The sequence below is a fragment of the Microtus pennsylvanicus genome, chromosome 2 (assembly GCF_037038515.1).
Source record: "Microtus pennsylvanicus isolate mMicPen1 chromosome 2, mMicPen1.hap1, whole genome shotgun sequence".
Taxonomy (NCBI): domain Eukaryota; kingdom Metazoa; phylum Chordata; class Mammalia; order Rodentia; family Cricetidae; genus Microtus; species Microtus pennsylvanicus.
In genome coordinates, this window is record NC_134580.1 from 69,432,145 (window position 1) to 69,459,642 (window position 27,498).

Below are 27,498 nucleotides of genomic sequence, written 5' to 3' on the forward strand. Positions count from 1 at the left end.
TATCTAACAAGAAAGTTGGGGAACTGGGAGGATGAGCCTGCAACAGTCTGTTTCCATTCAACCAATCACTGGACTTGACCATTTATTGAGTGCTCACTGTAAGCCTGCCACTGCATTGGGCATCTTCTGAGCAACACTATGGACTCTGTACTATAGTAATTGAAATAATGAGAACCTACTTTTTTTGTGGGTACAGTTGTATATTATTTGAAAGGATTTTAGAATTCAAGGGGCAATAATCACAAAAACTAACTATCATTAAGTCACAAAGTTGAAGAAATTTTATTTAAAAAAGAAAAAAAAAGTGGTTACCAAGATAGCTTTTAGTTGCTGAAGACAATGTAGGATTTAGAGGATAAAGGTATTTAAAAGCTTGTTAAAGAACACAACAAACAAGAAAGGATGAGGAAAAAAACATGTGTCTTAGATTTTAAATCCTGTCATAAATGAGTATAATTTCTCTTTTCTTTCCTACTTTTTTTGTTCTGTTTTTGTTTTGTTTTTCAATACAGGTTTCTCTGTGTAACCTCCTTGGCTGTCCTGGAACTCATTGTGTAGACCAGACTGGTTTCAGACTCACAGGAATCTGCCTGCCTCTGCCTTCTGAGTGCTGGGGTTAAAGATGGGCGCCACCACCACCTGATGAGTATAATTTATGTGACTTCACTAATACTCAAACAGCACAAAACTCATCTCTAAAAAGAGTCTCAGCGCTCTTTTGGAATTGATTGTTAAGATTTTACGCTGCATGTGGGATACACCTGAAAAACAACCTGTAGAGACTTAGAATATCTGCGTATGTGAAACTGTTTTTGTAAATTGCACCAGTTGGCCCTAAATCCAGTTAGTAGAGGTCAGCCATGATGCAAAGTTTTCCATCCTTGGCAGAGAAGCCGGAGGACACTTTGAGTCTAGTTTTTAGTAACTGCATTATTCTACAGATTTATTGCACAATTTTTCTTGTGGTTGGGAATTCATTCTAATCCCTATGATTAAAATAGCTATTTAGCCAGGCAGTGGGGGTGCACACCTTTAATCCCAGCACTTAGGAGTCAGAGGCAAGCAGATCTCTGTGAGTTCAAGGCCAGCCTAGTCTAGTTCCAGGACAGGCTCCAAAGCCACAGAGAAACCCTGTTTCGAAAAACCAAAACAACAACAACAACAACAAAAGCTATTTAGAGGTACTCCTGTGAACTTTGAAAAGAACTATAGTCAGAGAAAAAAGAGGAGCTGGGTGCCTTGTTGCACACTTTTAATCTCAATACTCAGGAGTCAGAGGCAGGTGGATCTCTTGAGAGTTTGAGGTTGGCCTGGTCTACATAGTGAGTTTTAGCACAGTCAGGGATTTGAAGAGAGACCTTGTCTTAAACAAAAACAAACAAACAACAGTAACAATCAGAAAAGAAGAAGGAAAGAATAGCCAGGTCAGTTTCTTTTGGAACCTACTATAGACTGAAACAGGGGCCTTTTAAATATCTTTACTGTATATTTTTTAAACTGTTTTTGTTAACATGGTTAACAAAAATGTTTCATCTGAGAGACAGGATCTTTGAAATACTCTTGGGAGTAGCATAGGTCAGCAAGCGTGTTTAGGCATAATTGAGACACAGCATGTCGTGGAGTTTCCATAGTTTAGTGCTCAAAATGTTAAGGGCTCCATTTGAATCTTAGTTCCCTGATACTAGGTCAGGATACCAAAACTTAGATTTTTCTTTTTGGCTTTATCACTGGTTAAGAATGTGGCAGAGAAAAACTATTGCCTGTTTGTGGCTTACAGTCCCAAGCTGTGATATAAATTTAATAATGTGGATAAAAATTTAATTAAAATTCTGATTATATTATTTATTTATACTTTACTTACTATTTTGCCCTTATTGTACATTATATTGTGAATTTAAAGCTTCGCATGAAGCAAATCCATTTTAAGATTTATTACAAAAAGACTTTTTAAGTGGAACAAACTAAGGACTTCAAAAGTATTCTTTATGTTTTATTGTAAAGAGAGTGCAGTGGAGCCATTTGAATAAATAAAATACATATGGCTAGGTCTTTTATCAGTCTACAAAATATAGACATCAGTGCACATGCGTTTACAGCCTGATCACAGCTACAGAAAGCTGGCTGGTAACACTGCATGTTTGGAATAGCCTACAGTCCCTCTTGTTGCTTTCCACGTGTGGTCCTGCGCTCAGGTGTGTAACTATCTGTGGAAAATGTGGCAGTGGGTGGGTCATCTGTGGTTATCACTCACTTTTCACTGTGGTTTGTATGTTACCTGAAAAGCAAAGAATATCAGTTAGTAACTTAATTTTGTTGGTGAGGTTTCCTGTTGACAACTCAATGGCCATAGTTAAGTTTTTGAGGAACCAAAATTTGTGCTCTGATTTTTGACTCAGGATGTTTGTGCCCTTAGCGGTGCCTTCCCTATTGTTCAAAGGTCATTCATAATTATTTTTCCTGGTCTTGAAAAGCTGTGTTAAAACAGAGGCTTAACTGCTCTTCATTTCCTTCTTTGCTGTAAAAACTACTCATTTCTTCCTTGTTTACTGTTGGGTTTTAAATTTTAGAAATTGGTATTTTTTGTTTGTTTGTTTTATCTCCTTTAAAGTTAGAAATCTTGGAGTCGTTCGCTGTTGATGAAATCATGACTCTGCAGTTTAACACTTTTTTTTTTTGTTCTCTTACAGGGGATTAAAGAACTGACAGAGAGCCAGTTTCCCCAAAATTGGTAAGTACTTTTAGTATGCACACATAGTGTGCCTGATTCTAGCTGTACTCATTCAGTTTTATTAAGTGATATTGTAAGTGATTTTTTTTCCCTCCAAAAAATCTTTCTTCCCCGAAAGAAGGTTTTGCTGTTTGCACTGAAAGTGAATTTTTAGCTCCACATAGCTATATCTGAAATTTATTTGTGTTTCTTTCTGATAACTTCACTAGACTTGCATGCTCCTGAATTTGATAACTCATTAAAACTTGAAAGTCCTATTGCCAAAATGCCCTTAATGCAGTAGTTAGGCCTGAGAATTGGAAGTCAGGAAGGAGAATTTCATATTCCAGTTGTATTTTGTATTCCTGCGCTGTTAAATTTGAGGTCCCGCAGTATATAGACTGGCCAGGTTACTGTACCCATGGGGCCTTGAAGTTGGAGCCTCTTGATGTCTGTATTTTTACACTTGGATTTTGCTACCGTTTTAATTCTATTGCCTTTCCCTCATAAATCCTTATAAAGTAATAATCAAGACCCTTTACCTTGTGGTGCTACAGAATCATAGCCTCTGTTCTGCATAGCTATTTTATTTATTTATTTATTTACTTATTTATTTAGGTTTTTCGAGACAGGATTTCTCTGTAGCTTTGGAGCCTGTCCTGGAACTAGCTCTTGCAAACCAGGCTGGCCTTGAACTCACAGAGATCCGCCCGCCTTTGCCTCCTGAGTGCAAGGATTAAAGGCGTGTGCCACCACCACCCAGTGTGCATAGCAATTTCTTTGCTTACATCCCTGACAGGTTGTTAATTCTTCAGGTCCACACTGAACACTACATTTTAAAAAATGCAGGCCTTTGTTTTCTGTAATGAATGTGTTTTGTGAAACCCTGAATCCACAGGAACTGAAGAAATATTTCTAAGGTTGGGGCTGGGGTGGGAAAAGGGTTCTGTGGTCAAGTCATTTGGGAAATGCTGCATTTAACTAAGTTAAACAGGTTTCTTTACTGCAGGACCTCTCAGAACCTTTAATATGCTAATGTGCATTGTGAATCTCCAAGATGGGGATATGACATGCAGCATTCTTGAATCCTTCTAATGACAGGGAGTCCACTACCTCATAAGGTAACCACTCCTTTTTCTCACAGCTCTAACCCTTGGTTCTTCTTTGTGTTGGTCTGAAATCTATGTTCCATGCCTTTGCTTCTACTAAGCATGATACTGGTTGTTTATGCTGGGACCAGCACATCTTCCTGTGTGACCGTTTTTGTGGTATATATTTATAAGCTTCTGGACAGGCCTGGACAGCCTCCCACCCCCATCATTCAGTGACTCCTCAGTAAATGTGTTCTGAAATCCTAGACACTTCATCACTATGCTTTTGTGTACTACTCTCCAACCTTCGTCTCGAGTGTCTATAGACTCTAAATTTGACTTCAGTGTTCCACTTGTTGGGTGTGGTTGGGATTTTAATAAGCATTCTTCCTTTCCTTACAGAAAGATAGGAGATAGATGAGTGTGCAGGCAGACTGTGTCCCAGAAGCTGAGTTTGACATGTACACTGGAAGAGTCTGATGATGGGGAAGAGTTACCGCCTCTGAGGAGAATGTTGTGGGAATTCCTAGCCTGACCCAGAGTCCACAACAACCCTTGGACTGCAGTGCTATGAACTCTATACTGAGTCTTTAGTAAAAGAAATAGCCTGTTCTCTCCCCTGTAAACCCAGACAGATAATTTAACAGATAAGAAACATTAATTAATCAGTAAGCATCAGTAACTACTCAATTTAATAGTCTGGAAACACCCAGCTAGCTATGGTGGTTTTGTCAATAGCTGTCATACCACGATTTGAGCACACAGCCTGGTCAGTGTCCAAGAGTAGGCAGCCTCTTCTAAAGGCAGGGTTGTCAAATTTTATGAATGACATTTTCTGTTGATTTGTGGAGTGTCACCAAAGAAATATTGCTCTGAAAATAAGTCAGGATGTAATGATAATTTGCAGAGTAATAAGGAAAAATTAGGCTTTTCTATTTGAAATAGTCACCCTCTCAAAACCACCCGTGAATGTAGATCAGAACAGACGCTGTATGCATAAGAGATGCACGGTATGGAGAACACAGAGCTCTTTAGGACAGTTTCGGAGCACACTTTCCATGAGCTTATTAAAGTAACTCTTGGTTGACCTGGTAGATTTGCATAGGAAAAGATTTTTTATGTCGATTTTGCAGTGCAGTATTTCTTAACAGTAAAAAAGGCTAAAGCTTTTTACAAGTCGTAAGAGTCGCAGCAGAAGCCCAGAGGCTGAGCGCCTTCGGAAACTGCTCGGAGCAATAGCAGCCTCATTTGTAGACAATTTGGCCTTTTTAAATTTAATTTTTTATTTTCAGATTAATAAAATTTTACTTCAGATTCGTTTTTATTATCTTGGGTGTACAAGTGTCCCGGTGCCTGAGGAGGTAGTGAGCCTCCATGTGGATGCTGGGAATCAGACCTGGGTCCTTTACAAGAACAAGTGCTATCAACCACTCAGCTAACTCTTCAGCCTGAGAATTTGAGAAGTTTTATTCAAAGTTTAAGCATGAAGATGCATGTCAGTAGCTCAAAAACTTGATGGTGTACAAAAGGCTTTTCTGAAACCTTCAGTTGATTTAATTTCATGAAAGTCCTGACATAGGTGACATGAGCCCCATTTTCTCAAGGGGTAAAATTGCCTATACAATGAATGGTTTTGTTCTGCTTTTTGAGAGGCAATATGTTCTTTCTTCAGTATCCAGCTACCTTTTTTTTTGAGTGGGGATACAATCTGATTATTGTTTGTTTAGTTTGTTATGATGTTTGGTGTGGGTATATTGTGAGAGACAGACAGACAGACAGACAGACAGACAGACAGACAGACAATGACATTGCCTCTTATAACCCAGGCTGGCCTTAAACTCACTTTGTAGCTAAGGATGACCTTGAACTCCTGGTCCTTCTGCCTCCACCTCTCAAACTTTATGATTACAAATGTGTGCGATGTCGAAGGCAGAAAGTTGGCATGTTGCACTAGGCGGATGCCCGCAGTGATGGAGGTGTGCGGAGATGTTGGGTGGAAAGTGTCTATTACTGTCTTGTGAGTCTGTTTATAATCACCTTTCAGTAACTGATCTCTCTCTCTCTCTCTCTCTCTCTCTCTCTCTCTCTCTCTCTCTCTCTCTCTCTCTCTCTATCTCTCTGTCTTCTGTGGTCACACCTTTTTAGAACTGGGCAAATACCATAAGTTATCTGTTATACACTTAGAAGTAACAGCTTTTGGGGGCTCAGCAGGTAAAGGCACTTGACATCAAGCCCGAGAACCTGTTTGATCTCCAGAACCCGCAAAAGTGGAAGGAAAGAACCAGCTCTGTCAAATTGTCCTCTGACCTCTGCATGTACTACATGGCATGTGTGTCCCCAACCAGTAAATGAATTTACCATTTCTTTGTTTTTTTCTTTTTCGAGACAGGGTTTCTCTTTGGAGCCTAACCTGGAACTAGCTCTTGTAGACCAGGCTGGTCTTGAACTCACAGAGATCCGCCTGCCTCTGCCTCCTGAGTGCTGGGATTAAAGGCGTGTGCCACCATAGCCCGGCAAATTTTACAATTTCTAAAAAAGTAATAGGTTTTTGTGAAGCTGAAGACTGCCTCTAAATATTGTTCACATGATGCTGCATGCGCTAAGATTCCAGTGTTTTTTAAAAGGCTCCAACATGTTTGGCTTTAGTTTTTAAATTATAACTTTATGTATTTTAATTGTGTATACCAATCAGTCTCTTAAAACAACTGTTCAAAAAGAGACCTTTCTGATGAAAGATTCAAAGTCGTCTTCTAGTCTTTCATAAGTTTCTCTGTGACCAGTCACGATCTTTTTTAACCCTTCAGTCTTATTCTAAAACAAAATGGGCAATTGGCATTTAAATGCTTCTGTATATCGCTAATAAGCAGATAACAACCTGATGGAGGAAGTAAAAGTTGTCAGCTCCTCATTAGCTTGACTGGCAGGTTTGTTTTACACAGCGAGCTTTGACATTTTGAGTCTCCAGGTTACAACCTTGTTTTCACTCATTCCTCCTTCCTCTCCCTCCTTCCCTTCACCCTCTTTTCATTTCTCTGAGTCAGGGTATCATGTAGCCTAGGTTGGTACAGCGCAGAGGTTGGCCTTGATCTCTTGTGTTCACTTGAGTGCTAGGATCCAGGAGTAGGCCATCATACCCAGCTACTTTTTTCCTTTTTGAGGTATTTGTTTTGTTTTTTATTTTTGTTTTTGCGTGTTATATATAAATGTTTCCGATGCTTTATTTTCATTTTTTTTCTTAGTTGAAAGGAGTTATGCATTGTCAGTGGAAAAGTTTGAGACTATTGCTAGTCTCCCAAAGAAGGCTAAGCAGTCCTTAGTACTTCACCCAGAGATGGCTTGCAGCAGGCTGTGAAGCACCATGAGACCCACCCTAGGCAGCTTAGAGTTTATTGCTCTGCATCTTCAGCACGCTAGGCAAAACCTTCCTTCTGAAATTTATGTTTCTGTCATTAGCACCGATTGGTGTTTTCATAGTCATCGGTCAGTCAGCAAATCCTTTTGAGCATATATTCACGCTAGGACGGGTGCCATAAAGGTGTAACTGTCACGCACGTGTGTCACATACTTTGACTGAATTCACACTTTTTATTGGTCTTATTTCTTTTTTTCTTTTTCTTTTTTTTTTTTTTTGAGACAGGGTTTCTCTGTGGCTTTGGATCCTGTCCTGGAACTAACTCTTGTAGACGAGGCTGGTCTCGAACTCACAGAGATCCTCCTGCCTCTGCCTCCCGAGTGCTGGGATTAAAGGCGTGCGCCACCACCACCCGGCTATTGGTCTTATTTCTTGTGAGAATTGCTTTTCTGTACATTTTTGTTAGTTAATGTGAGAAAGCCCTAACTATAAACAGTGTTAACCTTTTGTGGTGGGTATTGTAAGTTCTCGGTGTCTGTGATATGATTGTTTTCTGAGTTTGAGTTCAGCTGAGCTGTGGTGTGTTACCAACAGTGGAATAAAATTGGCCTTTCTGATTTGAACTTGCTCTTGTAGTAGGGTTATTCTTAATGTGGAAAGAATTTTAGGGAATCTTTTTGTACACAATTTCAGATAGAACTTTGTAAAAAGTTAGACCAGGTGTTTTTAAAGAGCTGTAATATAACTGGCTGTGGTAGATTACATTTATGATTCCTGTACTCACGAAGCCAAGGTAGGAGGATTGTGAGTCCAAGACCAGAATGGGCTGCACAGTGAGACTCTGTAAAACGGAACTGCCGTGTATAAATTAAGATTTTGAGAAGGAAGATTATTTTAGCACTTAAAATGGAAGTAGCTGGTATAGTTTTCAAAATTAGCCATTGCAAGTCAAGAAAGTATAAATGACCACAGAAGTCTTGCTCTATGTGAGTTTCTAATGATTGTAGTATTTATTATAATTCCCAACAGTTTTTAGGATAGTAAGTAACTAAAATTCATGATATTTCTCCTTTTAAAAATATTTCCCCTAAATATTCTGCCTGTATGAGTTTTTTTTTGGTTAACAGTAAATCTTTGCTAACTTCTGGAGATGTAACTTTGAAAGAATTTTGTGCTTTGAGAATTTAATATTTTTAAGGTAGAATATTCTGATTTTACATAACATAGTGTATAAACCCTAGAGGAGAGCTTGTCATTGATGTTTTTAAGCCCAGAGAGATTAAGAAAATATAATGAAAACTAGAAATCCCAGGATGTATTTTATAGTTAATAATCTCATCGTAGCTCTGTGAATGCAATCAGACTGGTGAGGACTGTCAGTGGGTCGGGGGTGCTAGAGAGCCTAGGGGTCCTGAGTCTCATCATCTTGTCCTCAGTGCCAGAAAGCAGTACTAGCTACAGCTTTTGCAGGTATAAGGAAGAAAAGAGATTTTTAATAAAGTTTAAATTTATTCAGACAAGAAAATACCTTAGCTTTGATAGAATACCCCAAATCATGGCCACTTTTAAGAGAAGGAAAGAAAATAAAACATAAAAGAAAAGTGAGCTACTTGGTTAAGCTGCAGTAGTGATGGTATAGGATAGGAAGGTGAGACCAGGCGTCCCATTTACAGTCATAAACCCAGACCACATCTCCATACAGTCATATACGTGGTCAGAGAGGCGCTCTGGCAAGTTTGAAAAGGAGACAGCAGTCCCTACAAAGCCAGAAACGTGGCAGTGTTAGGCCATCTCAAGGTCTACCCATGAAGGTTTATCCCTCCAGCCCTTGTGGTAACTGCAGTGTTGCAGGGCATTGTATTTGTCTTAAATACTAAGTTGTTGCTAAAACATTTAAGACACTCAAGACTTTCCCTTTGTTTTAGGACTTGTTTTTAGTGTAGTGTAAGACTGCAATCAAATTAAAATACCTTCCCGCAGTGCTTCAACTTAACCCTTGGGAAACTGGGACCTCTCCAGTCTACTCCGATTTTGAAATGCTTAACCATGTTTTGTCTGAGTGCCCTCAATGGTGACAGTCTTCCCTGCCAGTTATCGACTAGGTGGAAGTGGCTCTCAGCTCCCTGCCCTCAGTGCCGAGCACACAGTGGGTATTCTGTTTCCTTGACCATCACTTTTGCTGTTGTATTTCTTTTCTTAGTTATTTGAAGTGTTCTATGGAGGAATGCTCAAAAGAAGAAAACCCAGAAAATTTTGGCACTGAATTACTTTAAACAGTCCTTTGGGGACATTTTCTTCTTGTGTTACAAAATATAATATTTTTAATTTAATTATTTTGACAAATTTTCTTTATTCCCAATACAATGATCCCAAACATTTTATGATTTCCACAGCTGCAGCAACAAGAGGAGCTTGTTATTTTAAACGGAGGCTGGAAGACACTGTAGAATTAGCTGACATAAGAGAAAGTGGAGAAGGTAGAGGATGGAGTTGCAGACTCTACAGGAGGCTCTTAAAGTGGAAATTCAGGTTCACCAGGTATGTTGTGATTGGCTGCCCATCCCTACTGTGTTGCTAAGGAGACAGGCCCAGCTCTGTGTTTTGGTCAAGTTATACAGTCATTCTAAGACTTACCCAATGACCACGATGCTCTACAAATGCACTCCTACTGCCTTTACGAACTTTTAGAAGATATTCCTGACATCTTTTCCAGAAAAAAAGAGCTGGAAATTTTTTTTTTTATTTCCCCAAGGGATTTAGAAAAAACAACTCCTTTTGCAGTTTTCTGACCTACTTGAAGGCCTTCTGTACATGTGATACCTTCCTTGTCTTTTTTATTATTATTATTTTAATTTTTTTAATTTTTGATCTTTTGAGACAGGGCCTCACTAGGTTGAATTGGTTGGCCTGGCACTCCCCCATGAACTACATTGACCTTGAACTTGTGTCTGTCCCTGTGCCTCTGCTTCCCCAGTGCTGAGTTTCCTCACTTTGCCATAATAAAAATGAGATGTATTTAAGCCAAGTGTGTATATACTTACTACACATGTGCTCATCTGTGGCTCACCTCTGTGCCTCGTCTCAGTCTTTTTTGTTCCTTTTTCATGATTCCAATCTTGGGTAAAGAAAACCTGGTTGCTGTCTTCAGTATTTAAAATGTTATAATCTTTACATTTTTATCTCGGATAAAAGTAATCAAACCTTAAAAGTATAATTATAAAATGTATATATAAATTTTATATTTATTTTATACAGTTATTACTATAGTATTATAACCTTAATAAAACACTTAATATTTATTTTAATTTGTGTATGTTGACATGAATATATAAAAATAGGCATATAATTATACTCAAGATAGAAAAATAACTTAATCATTAACATTTATTGTATAAATAGACTATTACTGTTTGTTTCTTTTTTAGATATCAGTTAGGTATTAGGGTTGAGGCTCATAAATAGACATACATATGCATAATCCTTGGTATTCAAAAGTGATAAATGATGATTTGGCTATTTTTGACCATGTAACATTTGTGAATGTGGGGTGGACTGGATGGATGAAGGGAACTTTGGTTTGAACGCAGGCCTTTGCACGTGTCAGTGACCACTCTACCACTGCATTCCAGGTAGAATAAACTTTAGTTTTAGGCCTCACTTCAAACTCTGTCAGTCTCCCTTGTTCACAAGTCTGAATATACATTACTTCTTAAAAGGTTTTTTTTTTAAAAAAAAAAAAGATTTATTTATTATGAATACAGTGTTTTGCCGACATGCATGCCCACACACCAGAAGAGGGCACTAGATCTCATTACAGACGGTTGGGAGCCACCATGTGGGTGCTGGGAATTGAACTAGGGTCCTCTGAGCCATCTCTCCAGTCCCTAAATGGGTTTGTTTTGGCGTATAATTTCTTCTGTTTTTTCTTATTTGAGCTAATGCAGCATAGATTTCTGAAATTGTTGGGATATATATTGGGATTTTGATGATTACTGGGTTTTCCTATTGCCCAAGGATTAATGGGGATTAGAACTGATAGGAAAGCTTCAAAGTTGCCTGCTGTGTATGTTGTTGTTTTCTTTGAACAACGTGGAGCTCTTTGAAAGTCCCAGCTGCTAATCTGGACCTTGTAGATCTCCTGCTCAGCAGCTGCCCTGCAGAGCATACTTCTCTTAGTAAACAATATGGTAATGAACATCTTGTTTTATTTGGTCTTTATTAAGAAGAGTAAAAATTTATTCTTAAAACCAACTTTTTTTGGATAAAATAATTTTAAAAATTATTCTTTTATATGTATGGCATGTATTTGCACAATATGTATGCCTGGTGTCTCTGGAACCCAGGGCAAGATATCAAATCCCCTGGAACTGGAGGTACCCAGGGTTTTATGAATGCTGGGGATTGAATTAGGGTCCTCCGGGAGAGCAGCCATCTTAGCTCCTGGATGAAAATATTTTAACATCAAGGAATATTGAACCTATTTCAGATTAGTGGAAAGTAACAAAACTTAAATTCATAATTGTTTAAAGCTGATCTCACCAGTATTTTGGGAATAAAGTAACAATTTGAAATCTATTTGAATCAAAGATAATTTTATGGTAGTATATGTGATTTCTAGAATTCTTTTCTCTTCTTAAGAAATTTTAGAATACAGTTTATATTCTTTTAATTCTTCATCCTAAGATACATGTCCCAAATAAATATTTCTTGAAAGAATTGTCTATAAATGAACTTTAAGAGAAAAAAAAGATTTATTTATTTATCATGTATACAATGTTCTGTGTGCATATATGCCTGCAGACCAGAAGAGGGCACTAGGTCTCATTACAGATGGTTGTGAGCCACCATGTTGTTGCTGGGAATTGAACTCAGGACCCCTGGAAGAACAGCCAGTGTTCATAACTTCTGAGTCATCTCTCTAGCTCCTAAATTGAACTTTCTTAGTATTATCTTATTTCATAATTTGAAATCAGGTATACCACTTACATAAACATAACAATTTTTAAAAATTTAGACTTCATGATAATGTTTTAAAGTCCAGTTAAAAATGTCTAATTAGGGTGCCTCAAGGTGGCTTAGTGGGGAAGGGTGCTTACCGCCAAGCTTATGTTATGACTTCAGTCCCTGGGATCTGCATAGCAGAAGCAGAACTGAGTACTGAAAATTGTTCTCTGACTTCCATTCATGGGTGCACATGTGCCCACCTTACCCCCCCCCTCTATTTCTCCCTCTAAATAAAAATAGTAAAATAGTTGGGCAGTGGTGGCACATACTTTTCATCCTAGCACTCAGGAGATAGAAGCAGGCCGATTGTCATGAGTTTGAGGCCAGCCAGGTCTATAGAGCAAGTTCCAGGAAGTCAGAGCTATTGTACAGAGAAATTCTGTCTAGGAATTTCAAATAAAGTAATAAATTATTCTTATTGATTCAAGGGATATGTATTCTTCTAGGTATTTTAAACACTCTGAATATTAGCTGTCAACCTGTTTATATATTTGACTTTTTTTTAAAATATTTATTTATTTATTATGTATACAATATACTATATGTGTGTATGCCAACAGGCCAAAAGAGAGCATCAGATCTCATTTCAGATGGTTGTGAGCTACCATGTGGTTGCTGGGAATTGAACTCAGGACCTTTGGAAGAGCAGGCAATGCTCTTAATCTCTGAGCCATCTCTCCAGCCCCTTGACTATTTGTTTTAAGTATAAAGTTATAGCCTTTTAAGTTAGTTAAATATTTTCTATTTTATGTATATATGTGTGTGTACCTGAGTATGTTACATGCAGTGCATGCTCTGCTAGGTTAGAAGTCAGTGTCAGATCCCATGAAACTGGAGTTACAGGCATTGGTGCTGGGAAAGAAACCCGGGTCCACCACAAGAACAGCAAATAATCTTAGCTGCTAAGTCATCTCTTTAGCCCCAGAATTATAGTCCTATTTTCATCTTTAATTATTGTACATTTTATTTGTACAATTTGCTTATCAACTAATATATTTAAAATTATTTATTATTTGTGAGTGTATGTATGTGTGTGTGTGTACATGATGTGTTTTTATGGGCATGCATGCCATGGTGTTTGTGTGGAAGACAGAAGATAATTTTATGGAACTGTTTTTTTTCACCTTTCTGTGAATTCAGAGCTTGTTTTGTGTGGGTATGTGTCTGTGTGTGTCTTTGTGTGTGTGTCTGTGCATTCACACAGGGAAAAATTGGACATTGGATATCTTTCTCTATCAGTGTTCAACTTTTCTTTTGAGACAGGGTCTCTCACAGAACCTGAAGCTTACTGATTGGCTAGATTGACTGACAGTGAGGTTCCAGATCCTCCTGTCTCTCTGTCTCAGTTCTGGAGCCGGGGCTCGGTTTCATAAAACTTTATTTAAGAAACAGGTGGTAGTCTGGATTTGGCAGCTTGGCTATTGTGTTCTTTTGTCTTTTTTTTTTTCTAAAATTTTTTAAAGATTTATTTATTTATTTCTTATGTAGACAGCATTCTGCCTCCATGTATGCCCGCATGCCAGAGGAGGGCGCCAGATCTTATTACAGATGGTTGTGAGCCACCATGTGGTTGCTGGGAATTGAACTCAGGACCTCTGGAAGAGCAGCCAGGGCTCTTAACCACTGAGCCATCTTTCTAGCCCGGCTGTTGTTTTCTTATCATGGAAAATGACATCAGTCATTCAGTGGAAAATTTGGTAATGCAATTCCAGTATAAAATCACCTGGGATTTGAGTGGTCTAGTAAGTTCCTCATCTTACCTTGTTTGTATGAATGTGGTTTAACTGACACAGAAAAGCTGATTTATTTATTTATTTCCTGCAGAAGTGGATTTTACTAGTCAGTTTTTAAATTCTAGTGCCATGGGGGTGCATTGATTGTTTAGAGGTTAAAACACTTGTTGCTTTTGCAGAAACCAGGTTTGATCCCTAGAACCCACGTGGTAGCTCATAGCCATCTGTAACTCTAATGCTAGGGGATCTGACACCCACCTCTGACACCTGAGGATAACAGGAATGAATGTGGTGCAAACATGAAGCGGAATATCATACACATACTTACATGCAAGTAGACAACTTGCATTATCTATTAAATAAATAGATATCAATTAAAAACTCCAGTGTTATGGAAGAAGAGCTCTTTCAGTCCCAAAATAAATTTACAGATAATAGTCAGTTCTGCAGTAACAACGTCAAAAAAAAAAAAACCACTCTGACTTTATTTTTTATTTTATTTTTTTCGAGACAGGGTTTCTTGGTTGTAGTCTTGGCTATCCTGGAACTCACTCTGTAGACCAGGCTGGCTTCGAACTCACTGAGATCCACTTGCTGCTGCCTCCCTAGTGCTGGGATTAAAGGCGTGTGCCACTGTTGCCCGGCTTTATTTTTTTTTTTGAAGTGTTATTACGTTTATCTTATGTGTGTGAGAGCTTGCGTGTCACAGGACACATGTAGACATTAGAAGGTTCTCTGCTTCTACCAGGTTGTTTCTCGGGGCAGAGCTAAAGTTGTGAGTCTTGGGTGGAAATGGCCTTTGTTCACTCAGCCATCTCCCCAGCCCAAATCAGCTTATAAAACTGATTTGTAGTTAGATGTGTAAGGATTTATATGTTCCATTCTATGGAGCTTGTAGATGCTGCATTACTTTACAGATTTAGATGAGGCTGTTGAAGAGCTAATTTTGTCAAATGTGACACGGAATTTCATCGTGTATGCTTTGTGTATTTGACTGCCTCAGCTATCCATGATGTAGTTTAGTACCAGGAAGAAAGGCTTCTGTCCAGTTAGAACACAGGTCATGCCATTCCCCAGGTATTTCTTAGGCTTTTGCAGCCTGGTCTTAAAGTTTGTCCACTGTGTTTTTTACATAGCAGTTGAAGCAGCAAAGCTGAGTTGGTACTCATTGCTTTAGAAAGAGGCACAATAATAGCAGGACTTGGTAGCTGACTACTGGACAATTAAGAATTAAAGGGATCGACAAGATGCCTAAATGGATAGAGGGCCCTATTACCAAGCCCAAAGATTTTAATTCCCGGGACTCACATGGTAGAAGGAGAGAACTAACATTTGAAAGCGATCCTCTGACTTCTGCATGTGCATCATGGCACATGTGCACATGCCCTCGCAAAATATTTTAAATAATATATTTAATTTAATATATAAATGAATAAAATATTTAAGAAAAATAAATGTCGGGCTGGAGAGATGGCTCAGTGGTTAAGAGCACTGACTGCTCTTCCCGAGGACCCGGGTTCAATTCCCAGTACCCACATGGCAGCTCACAACTGTCTGAAGATCAGTTCCAGGGAATCTGACACTTCACACCAATGCACATAAAATAAAGTTAAATAAACCATAAAAATATTAAAAAAAGAAAAATAAATGTTAAAATATTCAATTAAATGTTAAATAAGTAAAAATATTTAATAGAAAATACTAAGCCAGGTAGTGGCAACACACACCTTTAACCAGCACTCCTGAGGCAGAGGCAGGCAGATCACTGTGAGTTCAAGGCCAGCCTGGTCTACAGAGCCTAGGACAGTAGGACTGCACAAAAACATTCTGTCTCAGGGGGAAAAAAGAAAGAAAGAAGGAAGGAAGGAAGGAAGGAAGGAAGGAAGGAAGGAAGGAAGGAAGGAAGAAAAGAATAAAAATATCTAAAAGATATAAGGGCTCATAACATTGCAGTTTGGGGCTTTTTGCAAGTCATTATTATATAGTATTATATATTAATCCATATTATTACACCTCAAACTATAAAAGCTTGGTTTCTAGATGAGTGTGTTGTGAATTTTATATTTTTTCTAACAACATTTTAAAAGCGTCTTATTATTCAAAGAGTGTGATAACTCTTTCTATTATTATATAAAAAATTCACTGGAAAATAGCTAATTGTAGGTATCTAGCCTTGGGTTTTAGGAGGCAGCCTTTTCGTATTTCTTTATCATTTAAATTCCTCTGTCCACTGTTATTGTTACTCTTGGGTTTTTTTTTTTTTGCCAGTTTGGCTAGGTCAGATGACATTTATTTATTATTTGATGTGTTCGAGTGTTTTGTCTGCGTGTATATGTGCACCATATGTATGCCTGATGCCTACAGAAGCCAGAAGAGGGACTTGGAGTCTCTGGGACTGCAGTTCCAGGTAGTTGAGAGCTGACAGAACAAAGTCAGGAGGCTCCTTCTATGTAGGATCCAGACCAATAGACCTGCCAGACCTGTAATTGCTGTCTACAAACAGCTTCTCTTTTGTCTGGGTTGGTGTCTTTGTAGACCTTGACTAGGTAGGAATCCAGCTGGTGGTAATATCTGACAGGGGTATTTGGCCTTTGGAGTACGCTGCTTATTTTTTTGTTTTGTTTTGTGTTATTTGTTTGTTTGTTTGTTTAAGTCAGGGTCTCACTGGACAGATCTGGCTGTCTGGAACTCACTGTGTAGACCAGGCTCGCCTCAAATACACAGAGATCCACCTACCTCTGCCTCCTTTTTGCTGGGATCAAAGGCGTGTGCCACTCTGCCTGGCCTGCACCTGCTTATTTAAATTGCAGAAGTCACTGACCTCCGTACTGACAAATCAGGTACTTTTTCATTTGAATATAAAGGTATAGTTGATTCTTTATTATGTTACAAGGAATACTTCATTAGTCTTTTACAGACATCATCAAAACTTTTGGTCTACTTTGATGGTGCTACTGAATTATTTTTATTTGTGTGTGTGTGTCCAAACCTAAGTAGCCATAGGAGTTAATTTGTGAGACTGACAGTTTTTTTTCTGTCTTTATTACCAGAAACTGGTTGCTCAAATGAAGCAGGATCCACAGGTAAAAAAAATCCTTTTGTTAGTAACTTGGTTTTTAAACATTAAAAACAATCAAAAATGACAATAAAGTAGTAAAATGCAGTTGTTAGTTAAATTTAAAACAGTTTTATCCCAAACAGTATTGCATGTTGATACCATTTTTTATAGGTTTAAAAATGTCCAGTTGTATAAAATTGCTATCGTTTCAACTTTGTTTCTGTTTTTTTTTTTTTTTTGCTTTTTTGTTAATTGCTATGAGTGGTTTATTTATTTTTTTGTTTTGTTTTTCGAGACAGGGTTTCTCTGTAGCTTTGGAGCCTGTCCTGGAACTAGCTCTTATAGCCCAGGCTGGCCTCAAACTCACAGAGATCCTTCTGCCTCTGCCTCCCAAGTGCTGGGATTAAAGGCATGCACCACCATCGCCCAGCAAGTGTTTGGTGTTTTGTTGTTTTTTTTTTTTTTTTTTTAAAAAAAGAGGCTTCGTAGGACTACAATTTCTTGCTTTAAAAAACTTCTTTTGAAGTTGGGATGGGCTGGCCTGGTTTGTAGAGTGAGTACAAACAAGCACACAGCTTTTGGGACTCTAGACGACATTCAGACTCCATCCTCCTCCCTTGACCTCCCTTGACCTCTCCAATAGTGAGGTAGTGGACCTGGTTTAGATTAAATTCACACGTTCACAATTAATCAGACTCTTAAACTCAAAACTCATTGAAATGCCCCCAAACCTTTTTTAATTGTGTAGCATTTATATATATAGGACACCTAAATACTGAATTTAACCACATTCAGAAAAATTTTAGAATAATTTATAAAAATGTTTGAAATTTGCATTTTGTTTTGTTTTTTCTTTTGGGATACGATCTCATGTTCCAGGATAGCCCCAAATGTCATATATAGCTAAAGATGACATTGGCTTCCTAACCCTTTTACCTCTAACTTTCAAGTGCTGAGGCTATAGGTCTATGCCAGCATACCTGGCTTCAAAATGTTTATCTTTAAAAGAGAATTTCAGAAGTATCTTATATAATATAATAATTTATAAAATTGTAAATTTAATGTTTATAGTAGTTTCATTTTATTTTCTTCTATAGAGAATTCTCTCTCTTTCTTTTCTTTTTTCTTTTTTCTTTTTTCTGAGACAGGGTTTCTCTGTAGCTTTGGAGCCTGTCCTGGAACTAGCTCTTTTTTTTTTTAAATACTTATTTATTTATTATGTATACAATATTCTGTCTGTGTGTATGTCTGCAGGCCAGAAGAAGGCACCAGACCTCCTCATTACAGATGGCTGTGAGCCACCATGTGGTTGCTGGGAATTGAACTTAGAACCTTTGGAAGGTCAAGCAATGCTCTTAACCACTAAGCCATCTCTCCAGCCCCCTGGAACTAGCTCTTGTAGACCAGGCTGGCCTCAAACTCGCAAAGAGCTGCCTGCCTCTACCTCCCCAGTCTCCTCAGTGCTGGGATTAAAGGTGTGCGCTGCCACAGCCCAGCAGGAGATTTCTTTCTCCAAAGTTACCTTGATTCTTATTATTATTCAGGTAGTGACTTCTTGGCACCTATTAGACAGTGGATCATATATGCCTGTCTATAAAGTAAAAAAAAATTCTTGAAGCCGGGCGGTGGTTGCGCACACCTTTAAACCCAGCACTCGGGAGGCAGAGGCAGGCGGATCTCTGGGAGTTCGAGGCCAGCCTGGTCTACAAGAGCTAGTTCCGGGACAGGCACCAAAGTTACAGAGAAACCCTGTCTAGAAAAACAAAACAAACAAACAAAAAAATTCTTGAAAAGTGGTACTAAGGCAGATTAATTGTTTTTTTGAAGTTGTGTGCAATATTCATCTCAAGGACTCAGTGGTCTTGACTGTTGTATTTTAATCCAATACATTGACTCTGAGAAGTAGCCATTGTGGCCACATTTATTCCTATCTGACATCTACCTTCCATGAGAAACATCCCTTTTTTAATTTTTATTTAGTGTGTCCACAAATTTAAATTGAATTTTAGGGAACCAAACGACAACACATTGCCAGGTCCTTTCTATTTAATGTGGTGATATACATTGTCAGTAACAGAGCGGCAGTTCTGATACTCATGATCATCACCTGGAAAATCTGAGGGTCAGTAACTTATTGGGCAACAATTTAGGTACCTTCAGAAAAACCTTATATCAAATACAACTGAAAAATCCCAAATGAGCTAAGCCTAGTACAGTAAGAAGCAGAGCAGGCAGGGAAACGAGGAGCTATGTATGAAACAAGTAAGTCTCTCACTGGGGTGACATTCGCTTTCCTGCTCTGTTAAACATTTGAAAACTTTAATATCCCACCCCCCACCTCCACCCCCGCAAAAGGCAGACTCACTTAGTGTATTAGTCTAAAATAGTACTCTCTTTTCGATTCCTAGAATTTCAGCATGTTGATTTGAATGATATGCTGTGAAGGCAGTTACATTGCTGACAGCTTTCCAAATCTAGGCTAAAATAACAAATGTATTTTACTAAATAAGAGAGAGGACAAGTAGAGAAAAGCCTCTTATCTTTGTTGATAATGCTGCTAAGCAGCGGGGTAGCATTCTTTAACCTCCATTTCCCTGTTTTTGTCTGATTAGTGGAGCTTTAGATTTTCTGTCAACTGATACGTTCTATGAAGAATAACAATATTTTAGGACAAAGGTAGCTGTTAGAGTGCAAGATGAGGATATAGAAACTCCTGAAATTTACAGCGGTTGTGAGGAAGCCACCCTTCTGTTTGAGGGGCTATGTTATGATTTAATGCATGGGAAATTGATGCTAAAGGTTGCTTCATCACTGTTAATGCAGTATGTGCACAGTCTTCCCGATACTATCATGTTAACAAATGAATATCTTTCTCACAGATATTTTTTCTTTCCAATCAGAATGCTGACTTAAAGAAACAGCTTCATGAACTCCAAGCCAAAATCACAGCTTTGAGTGAGAAACAGGTAGGGAAAGGCGGGGACATATTTTTAACATTGTGTTCTAAAGATATGTGTGCTTGAAGCTTCTAAGAGAACTGCTGTTATTCTTCATGTGTGGAAATAAGTGTGGGCAGCCAGACTCAGTTTAATTTTGTTTGAGCTGTTTATCTATTTTTATTTTTGGTTGAAATCAGTCTCTAGAGTATCCCATAAGTATATGCTGCTGGCAGATACTTAAAGGCAATGTGGCAGGCTGCCGTTAACTGTGTGAATTAAACTGTAGTTTACCCACAGGGGAAGGGGCAAAGAAAGTGGGAATGTGTGATGTGGAGTCCTGTAGTGGCTGTATTGGCTTCTTCACTGTTTAAAGGTTTAACCTACTAGGTAGATCACTATGTAGGTCTCCTGTTATAAGTATTGTAGACTTCTGTGCTAATGTTTATAAGATGCTGACCTACTATTTGAAAAACTCTTTGATGGAATTTGTTAGAGTTACTCTATGTAGGGCAATTTCTGCCACCAGGTGGAGTGTCGGCGGTGCTCCCAGTCCGTGTCTGGTAATCTAATGAAGCATCCCTTTTCTTCTTTGCTCACTCCTCTCTCTGGTTAAAAGAGCAGTTTCTGTCTTGGAGTTAAGAGCAAAGAACTCTGAACCAGTTGGCAATTTAGTGCTAGTGAAGTCTTACTGAAGAGTTGTCGAAACAGTTTTCAATAACTGAGTTTTATGTTGTTGTCTAAATAATAGCAACAAATAATTTCTCCTGCAGATTTCTGATCATGTTTTTCATTTCATTGAAGGGAGAAATAAAACCTTGAGAACCACAGATAGTTAATCTTCTAAGCCGAAGATGAACCACTGTTTTTGATTCCTCTTTCCTTAATGCTTCCCAGTCTTGTCTCTCCACAGACAGGAGGTGTTTTAGATTAGGAAAAGCAGAGTCAAACTGGGAGGTGATAGGCTACAGAGGCAAAGACAAATCTGTAAGAGAAAATGTAAACAGGTCCTGCTAGCATGTGACTTGGTTCTCTGAAGTGTGTTGTGACAGTGTCTGGCATTAGAGCCCTGTTAGTTCTGAGCCTTCTTATAGTTGCAGGGTTCCTTTGACAAAATGCCAATAAGTAAGTCGCTTTTGCTGAAAGTTCCAACAAATTCTAGCAAGGGAAGAAGTTGAAAATGATTAGTGGGGTGGGGGTGGGAAATGATTTTACGAAGTTAAAAGAACTCAAGGCTGCATTTCAGAGAAATGTGCAATCGAAGAAAAATTTACATTTATTTGAAAATTTTGTTTGTGACAACTAATGTGAAGGTTTGTGTTTTAGTCACTGTCCTGTTGCTGTGAAAGACACCATGACCAAGGCAGCTCTTAGAAAGGGAACATCGAATTGGGGCTTGTTTGCCGTTTCAAAGGGTTAGCATGGTACTGGAGCCACAACTAAGAGCGACACTGATTCCCAGGCAGAGTATGGGGTAGGGAAGGAGAGGGGACGGGAGGGAGACGGGGCCTGGCATGGGCTTCAGAAACCTCACCCCCCCCCCCACACACACACATACACTTTCTCTAACAAGGCTATATCTCCATATCCTTCTAATTCTTTCAAAGAGTTCCATTCCCTGGCAACTAAGCATCCAAATATATGAGCCTATAGAGGCCATTCTTATTCAAACCACCCCAGTTTCGTTTATTCTGTAACTTCTTATTCCTAACTGACCTCATCTAGCTTCAGAAAGACCTTAGACTGAGATGCAGTCTTGCAGTTTTTATATTTGCCTAGCTGTAAAATAGCCTTCTTGATAGACCAGGATAGGACAGCGTCTAAAGAAGGGGCAGCTGTTGAATGTGAACACTGGCTCTTCCTCACAGTGCAACAGGAAACCTTGCTGTTGTTCATTAGACTATAATCTGAAATTTTACTTTGTAACAAATTTCTAATGCCACCTGTTTGTTTTCCCTTGTCAAAAGACCACTTAGATGGGGCTGGAGAGAGGGCTCAGCAGTTAAGAGCGTTGGCTGCTCTTCTGAGTTCAGTTCCTAGTAACCACGGGGTGGCTCACAACCATCTATAGTGGGATATGAGGCCCTCTTCTGGCCTAAAGTTGATAGAGCATGCATATACATAAAATAAATAAAAATCTTTTTTTAAAAAAAGACTACTTAGATTTTGGCAAAACTTTTCCTTTCCTCTTAGTAACTAAAATCTGAATTATCTTATTCATGAGTAATAGTTTAACTTAACATCATGTTTTTGTTGTGAGAAAAAGTTAAATACAGAGAAGTCTGAAAAATAATGTCATAGTTACAGTTAAAGATTTAACCCTTTTTTTTCTTAGTAAGTTTGTTTTTTGAGACAGAGATTCTCTATGTAACCCTGGAACTCACTCTGTAGACCAGGCTAGCCTTGAACTCACAGAGATCCATCTGCCTCTACCTCCGACTGTTGAGATTAAAGGCATACGCCACCACAGCCCAGGTCTCTATACATTTTTATATATTTATAAAGTTAATTGTACAAATAAAATATAAATATTTTTCTTACTTTTTCTTTATTAAAGAAATACAACATTGCAGATAGTCATCAATTCTTATAGTAGACTTACTAGTTCTTATTAATACAACTTTAGTCTTTGATAGTGCTTTGGGAAAATACAGTTTTTAGTGAATATCCTCTATGGCTAAAACTCAATGAATTTCTTTGAATGCTTGTTCGGAAGTTTCTGGTGCTTTCAAACTGTAGTTTGAGATTCCTAAATAGAAATTCTAAGGTGAATTTAGAAGGCAGCTTCACCAGGGATTCATTTTTTCTCTGTCAGTTTTAACTCAAAACATTCCTAGACTTAGTTGGCTAAATAAGCTGTATGCTGTGTAGCCAATTAAAGTCATGGTTTAGTGACATAGAATAGCTTCTGCTAAGAGGCATTTATGACTTTATGTATATCACATGTGTGTTGGAATGCAAATGTGTATGAAAACAGTATCAATAGAAAATGTTGGAAGGTATTTTTCAAAATCTCCATAGTGCATATTTTTTGTTTGTTTGTTTGTTTGAGACAGGGTTTCTCTCTAACAGTCCTAGCTGTCCTGGTTTGTAGACCAGGCTGATCTTGAACTCACTGAGGTCTGCCTGTCTCTGCCTCCCAATGCTGGGATTGAAGTTGTGAGCCACCACTGCCTGACCATTGTTTCATTTTTTAAGATAGGGAAATAAACAAGAAACATTATTTAAAAAAAATTACACCAATCTTTGGTTTACCTGGAATAGTTAGCATTTGAAAACCTTATGACATTCTCTTCATAATAGATGGTTCACTCTAATCAGAGAATTCAACTATTTTGAAGCATAGTGGGGCTAAAGTGTGGAAGCAGTTATTCATTTCCTTCTCATTCTGCACTTCCCCTCCATTTATATCTGACAGGCAATATGTGGTCCGTGGCAGAATAGAGAGATTCTGATTCCAGAGCCAAAATGCTCAGTTGCTTTAGTGTTCTGTTTTAATTCTAATTTCCTGTAGAAGCAATCTTTTTCTTCTTCTTTTTTCCTCTTGACAGTTCTGGGGAGGGAACCCAGGGCTTTGCGCATGTTAAGCAAGTGCATTCTTATAGCTGCGCTACATCTCTGCCTAACAGGCAGTCTGCACGCTCCGAAGTATGTGTCTTGTCCTGGGAGGATTTAGCCCGAAGTTGGTTTTCTCTGCCTCAGTTTGCCAGCCTTCCTCTCTGGATTCACCTCATTGTTGGAAGTTGTTGCTTCCTCCAAGGAGCCTGAAGCCGTCTCCACTCCTGATCTCACTGAAGCCTCTGTTTTGTTCTCTATGGCTAATGCCATTTACCATCAAGTTTGTGAAAGGCTGAAACCCCCACATAAAGATGGCTTAGCTAGGCACACTTCTACCTCCCTGCACCTAGAAGCTCTGAGGTGGACAGGCTGGAAAGAGTTCTCCAGTGTCAGCGACCCAGGCACTTCCTGTGCTGTTGCTCTGCGGTTCTCAGCATGAAGCTTCACATCAGAGTCCAAAATAGCAGCTCCATCTGGTGAGAAGAGGAATCAACAGAGAAGGCCCCCCTCCTTCTTTTCTTTTCTTTCTTTCTTTCTTTCTTTCTTTCTTTCTTTCTTTCTTTCTTTCTTTTTTTTTTAAGGATGTTTACTGGGCTTTATGTACCTTTCCAGTTAAACCTTTTTGACTTGAACTTAGTCACATGACCTCCCTCATTGCAGGGAAGACTGGGAAGTGTAGTTTATTTCTGGATTAGGTGCTATATCCTGCAGCTAAATAGTTTCTCCCACGGTAGCATATCACAATCTGTGATCATGCGTCTACTTATAATTACTGTTTTTAAAATGTCTTATTGAATGGTCCTGAGAGTGGGAGTGAGGGTGGTTTTGATTCTTTTGCCTGCACTTGGGACCCTTTTTCTCCTACTGGGTTGTTTGGTCCAGCCTTGATGTGAGGGTTTGTGTCTGGTTTTATTGTGTCCTGTTGTGCTGTATTCTGTAGATATTCCTGTAGGCCTGGGGAAGAAGGTAGGTGGGGGTGGGGGGCTGGGAGGAATGGAGAGGGGTGGTTGGGATGTATGATTGTGTGAGAGATGAATAAATGAATTCAGGTTGTCAGGCTTGGCTACAGGTGCCTTTACCTTCTGAGCTGTCTTGTCGATCCGTTTGTAATATTTGAAAGAGAATAGTATGTACCACAGAAAAATAGCTTGTATTTCTCGAACAAATTTTATCTGACTGATCTTCTCTACTTACAGTTAATTTTTTTAAATTTTAAAGAACCGTGTATCTTGCTTTTTAGATTTAATGTATTGGGAGCATTTTCTTGTTTTTGAATGTTCTTTTTGTTTGTTTTGGAGACAGGGTTTTACTACATTGCCCTGTAGGCTGCCCAAGAATTCACTGTGTAGACCAGATAGGCCTTGAGCTCAGCCTCATCTGCCTTTGCCTCCTGAGTGCAGGGATCAAAGGTGTATATCATCATCACTCCTGTCTTTGATGTTCTTTTAAAACATGATTTTTCACAGCTTCAAATATTTGTCTGACTAGTCATAACTTAAGAATGTTTCCCTATTGATGATAGTTGTTTTCCTATTATGAATATTTTTTATAACTAATACCTTTTTATGTAAGTCTGTCATTGCTCTGATTGTCTTAATAAATTCCTAGATGTGTACTGGACATATTGATCAGCTCTTATCATAACAGTTCTATGCAACAAACTAGTTTTACTGAGTTACTTTAATGGTGTACTTATTTCCCCACTAGATCTGCAGATCATGTAGAATTTTTTTGATCCAGGCTGACTTTGGTCAGACAGATCTGCTTCTGATTTGGGGTTGGCTGGGCCTGCCTCTGTGATTGTATGAATGCTTATATTTACCTTATTTCTTCTGAAGCCTAGCATGAAATATTCCTAGGCATACTTATTTCATGCTTTAATGTCAGAGCACAAGGCCAAACTACCAAAATTCACACTGAGATTCTGTTGGCATCAGACAGTTACCATCTTATTAGTCAAATCAAGCCATTTGGCCAGGTCTTTTATATTATAAAAGATGTGGATATAAATTTTAAAACATAACTGAAAATAATCTACAACTATGTTTGGTTAAAAGCTAATAAGAAAACTTTTACTACACTAAAAATAAGTAACAAGCCAGTCATGAGGTGCAGTCTATAGTGTAGCACCAGGAGGTCGAGGATTACCTCAAGTTCCAGGCCAGCCTGGGCCAAGTAGTGAGTTCTGGACTCGCATGGACTGAAAGCAAATGGGAAGAGCCATAGTAGTGCATGTTCCCTTTCATAAGGACAATCTACAGATGCAGAACGGGACGGCTGGGTAGCGGGGAGAGAAAGGGTGATGGCAGCGGTGGGGTGTAATGATATATTTTATATGAAGATGTGAGACTTGAAACTCATTGAGTGCTAACTAAGAGTAGTAATAAGCAAAACATCATAATAGTTTTACAAAGATTTTTGCTATACTGGGGCTGGAGAAATGGCTCAGTGGTTAAGAGCACTGCCTGCTCTTCTAAAGGTCCTGAGTTCAATTCCCGGCAACCACATGGTGGCCCACAACCATCTGTAATGAGATCTGATGCCCTCTTCTGGCCTGCAGGCATACATGCAGACAGACTATTGTATACACAATAAATAAATAAACAAATATTTAAAAAAAAAGATTTTTGCTATATATTTCCAAATGACCTCCAAAAAATGCTTTCTTAGAAGAATAGCATATATTAGCTCTGCTTCTCTGCAAAAGGAATTCTGGGGAAGCATAGTGCTCTGTGTGGTGTGCAGTCCACGCTCATCCGAGCTGGACTTTTCAGAGAACTCGCTGTTTGCCATTTAAGGGGTCTCAGATATTTGCCGTTTAGTCTTAGTTTTTGTTTTCCTTTCTCTCTTCCCTTTTCCTTATTCTTTCTGGAAAATAAGATTCCTTTGTTGTCTCTGATCTTCTTCTGTGTGTTTGTTTCCTGACTCAGTTGCAGTTAATCTGTTACTTTAGACAGATTGTTTAGCACAGAGTTTAATAAATCGTTGCCATGTATGGAGCCATTCTCAGCTGATCATTTTAGTAAAACAGTTCTGAAGTCTTTGGAAAGGTCTCTGTGTCTGCTCTAACTAGGTCTGTTTCCTACGCGTGTGACAAGCTAGTTGTGGTGCTGCACACTTTAATCCCAGCCTTTGGGAGGCAGATCCCCATGAGTTCAAGGTCAGTGTGAACATAGTAAGTTCCAGGCCAGGCCAACATAGTGAGATCCTGTGCAGAACAAGAAGAGCATATGACCCTATGCTCTGCCGCTCTAATGAGGGTAACACATAACAGGAGCACAGGGCACAAGCTGCTTTTATTGCAAATCAAGAAAGAAGCAGAGAGAGAATGAGTCTTAGTGACCCAGTAAGGCCTTACCTTCTGAAGACTCATATTACTTCCCAGTGGGGCTACCCACCCTGAGGACCAGGCCTTCACAGGAGCCTTTCAGGGACACTTTGAGTTTTCATGCCAAGGATAACAATGATGAGTGGGTAGGAAAGGGGGCCCTAGGAGTTTGTTTCTAGTCCTGACTTTCTAGCGGGCTAGATTTTAAGGTTTCATATTTAAATAATTTAGTGCATCTGCTTCCTTATTTATGGAAGTTTTGTATGATGACTATGCACATGTGTCTGTTGAGTGTGTCCAGTTTGGGGAATGTGAATCCGTTTAGATGGGATGCTGCATTTAGTTGTAGTACTTCACTTCCTCTGTGTAACTCCTTCATCCTGTATGTAAAACACCGATTTCTAAGGAGCTAGAACGTTCACATTTAACTCAGGTGTGAACGCATCATGTAATACACACAGTGAGATGTTGGCTTCACAGCTTACTTAGCCTTGACTATATATTTCATCAGACTAGAATCCATGGCCATGTGCTCTTCATTCAGTTTTAGGGAGTGAATAGCTTTGTAGGATTTTTATCTGTTAAATGTTCTTGGAAATAGGACATTAAGCAGAATAGTTAATGTTTCTTTTAGTTCTCATGGACTTAGGGTTGGGTGATGGTGTGGGAGGTCCTTCGGTCTGTGTGTTGCTTTTCTTGGTTAATGAATAAAAAAACTGCCTTGACCTGTT

The 27,498-nt window shown here is 38.8% G+C and overlaps 1 protein-coding gene across 26 annotated transcripts in view; it reads left to right on the top strand.

Annotated features, from left to right (window-relative positions):
• The window catches only part of Phf21a (PHD finger protein 21A), a 177,104-nt gene that overhangs the window by 30,000 nt on the left and 119,606 nt on the right, over positions 1-27,498 (top strand). For 7 of the 26 annotated variants that reach the window (XM_075961423.1, XM_075961439.1, XM_075961421.1 and 4 more), the window contains 5 exons: positions 2,688-2,728; positions 3,717-3,828; positions 9,544-9,688; positions 16,938-16,970; positions 19,825-19,911. In XM_075961423.1, coding sequence (XP_075817538.1) covers positions 9,635-9,688; positions 16,938-16,970; positions 19,825-19,911 — 174 coding nt within the window. In that variant the 5' untranslated portion in view covers positions 2,688-2,728; positions 3,717-3,828; positions 9,544-9,634. Of the gene's footprint in view, positions 1-2,687; positions 2,729-3,701; positions 3,829-9,543; positions 9,689-16,937; positions 16,971-19,824; positions 19,912-27,498 lie in introns of all 26 variants that reach the window. The other 19 variants (XM_075961441.1, XM_075961435.1, XM_075961446.1 and 16 more) reach the window with 5 other exon arrangements.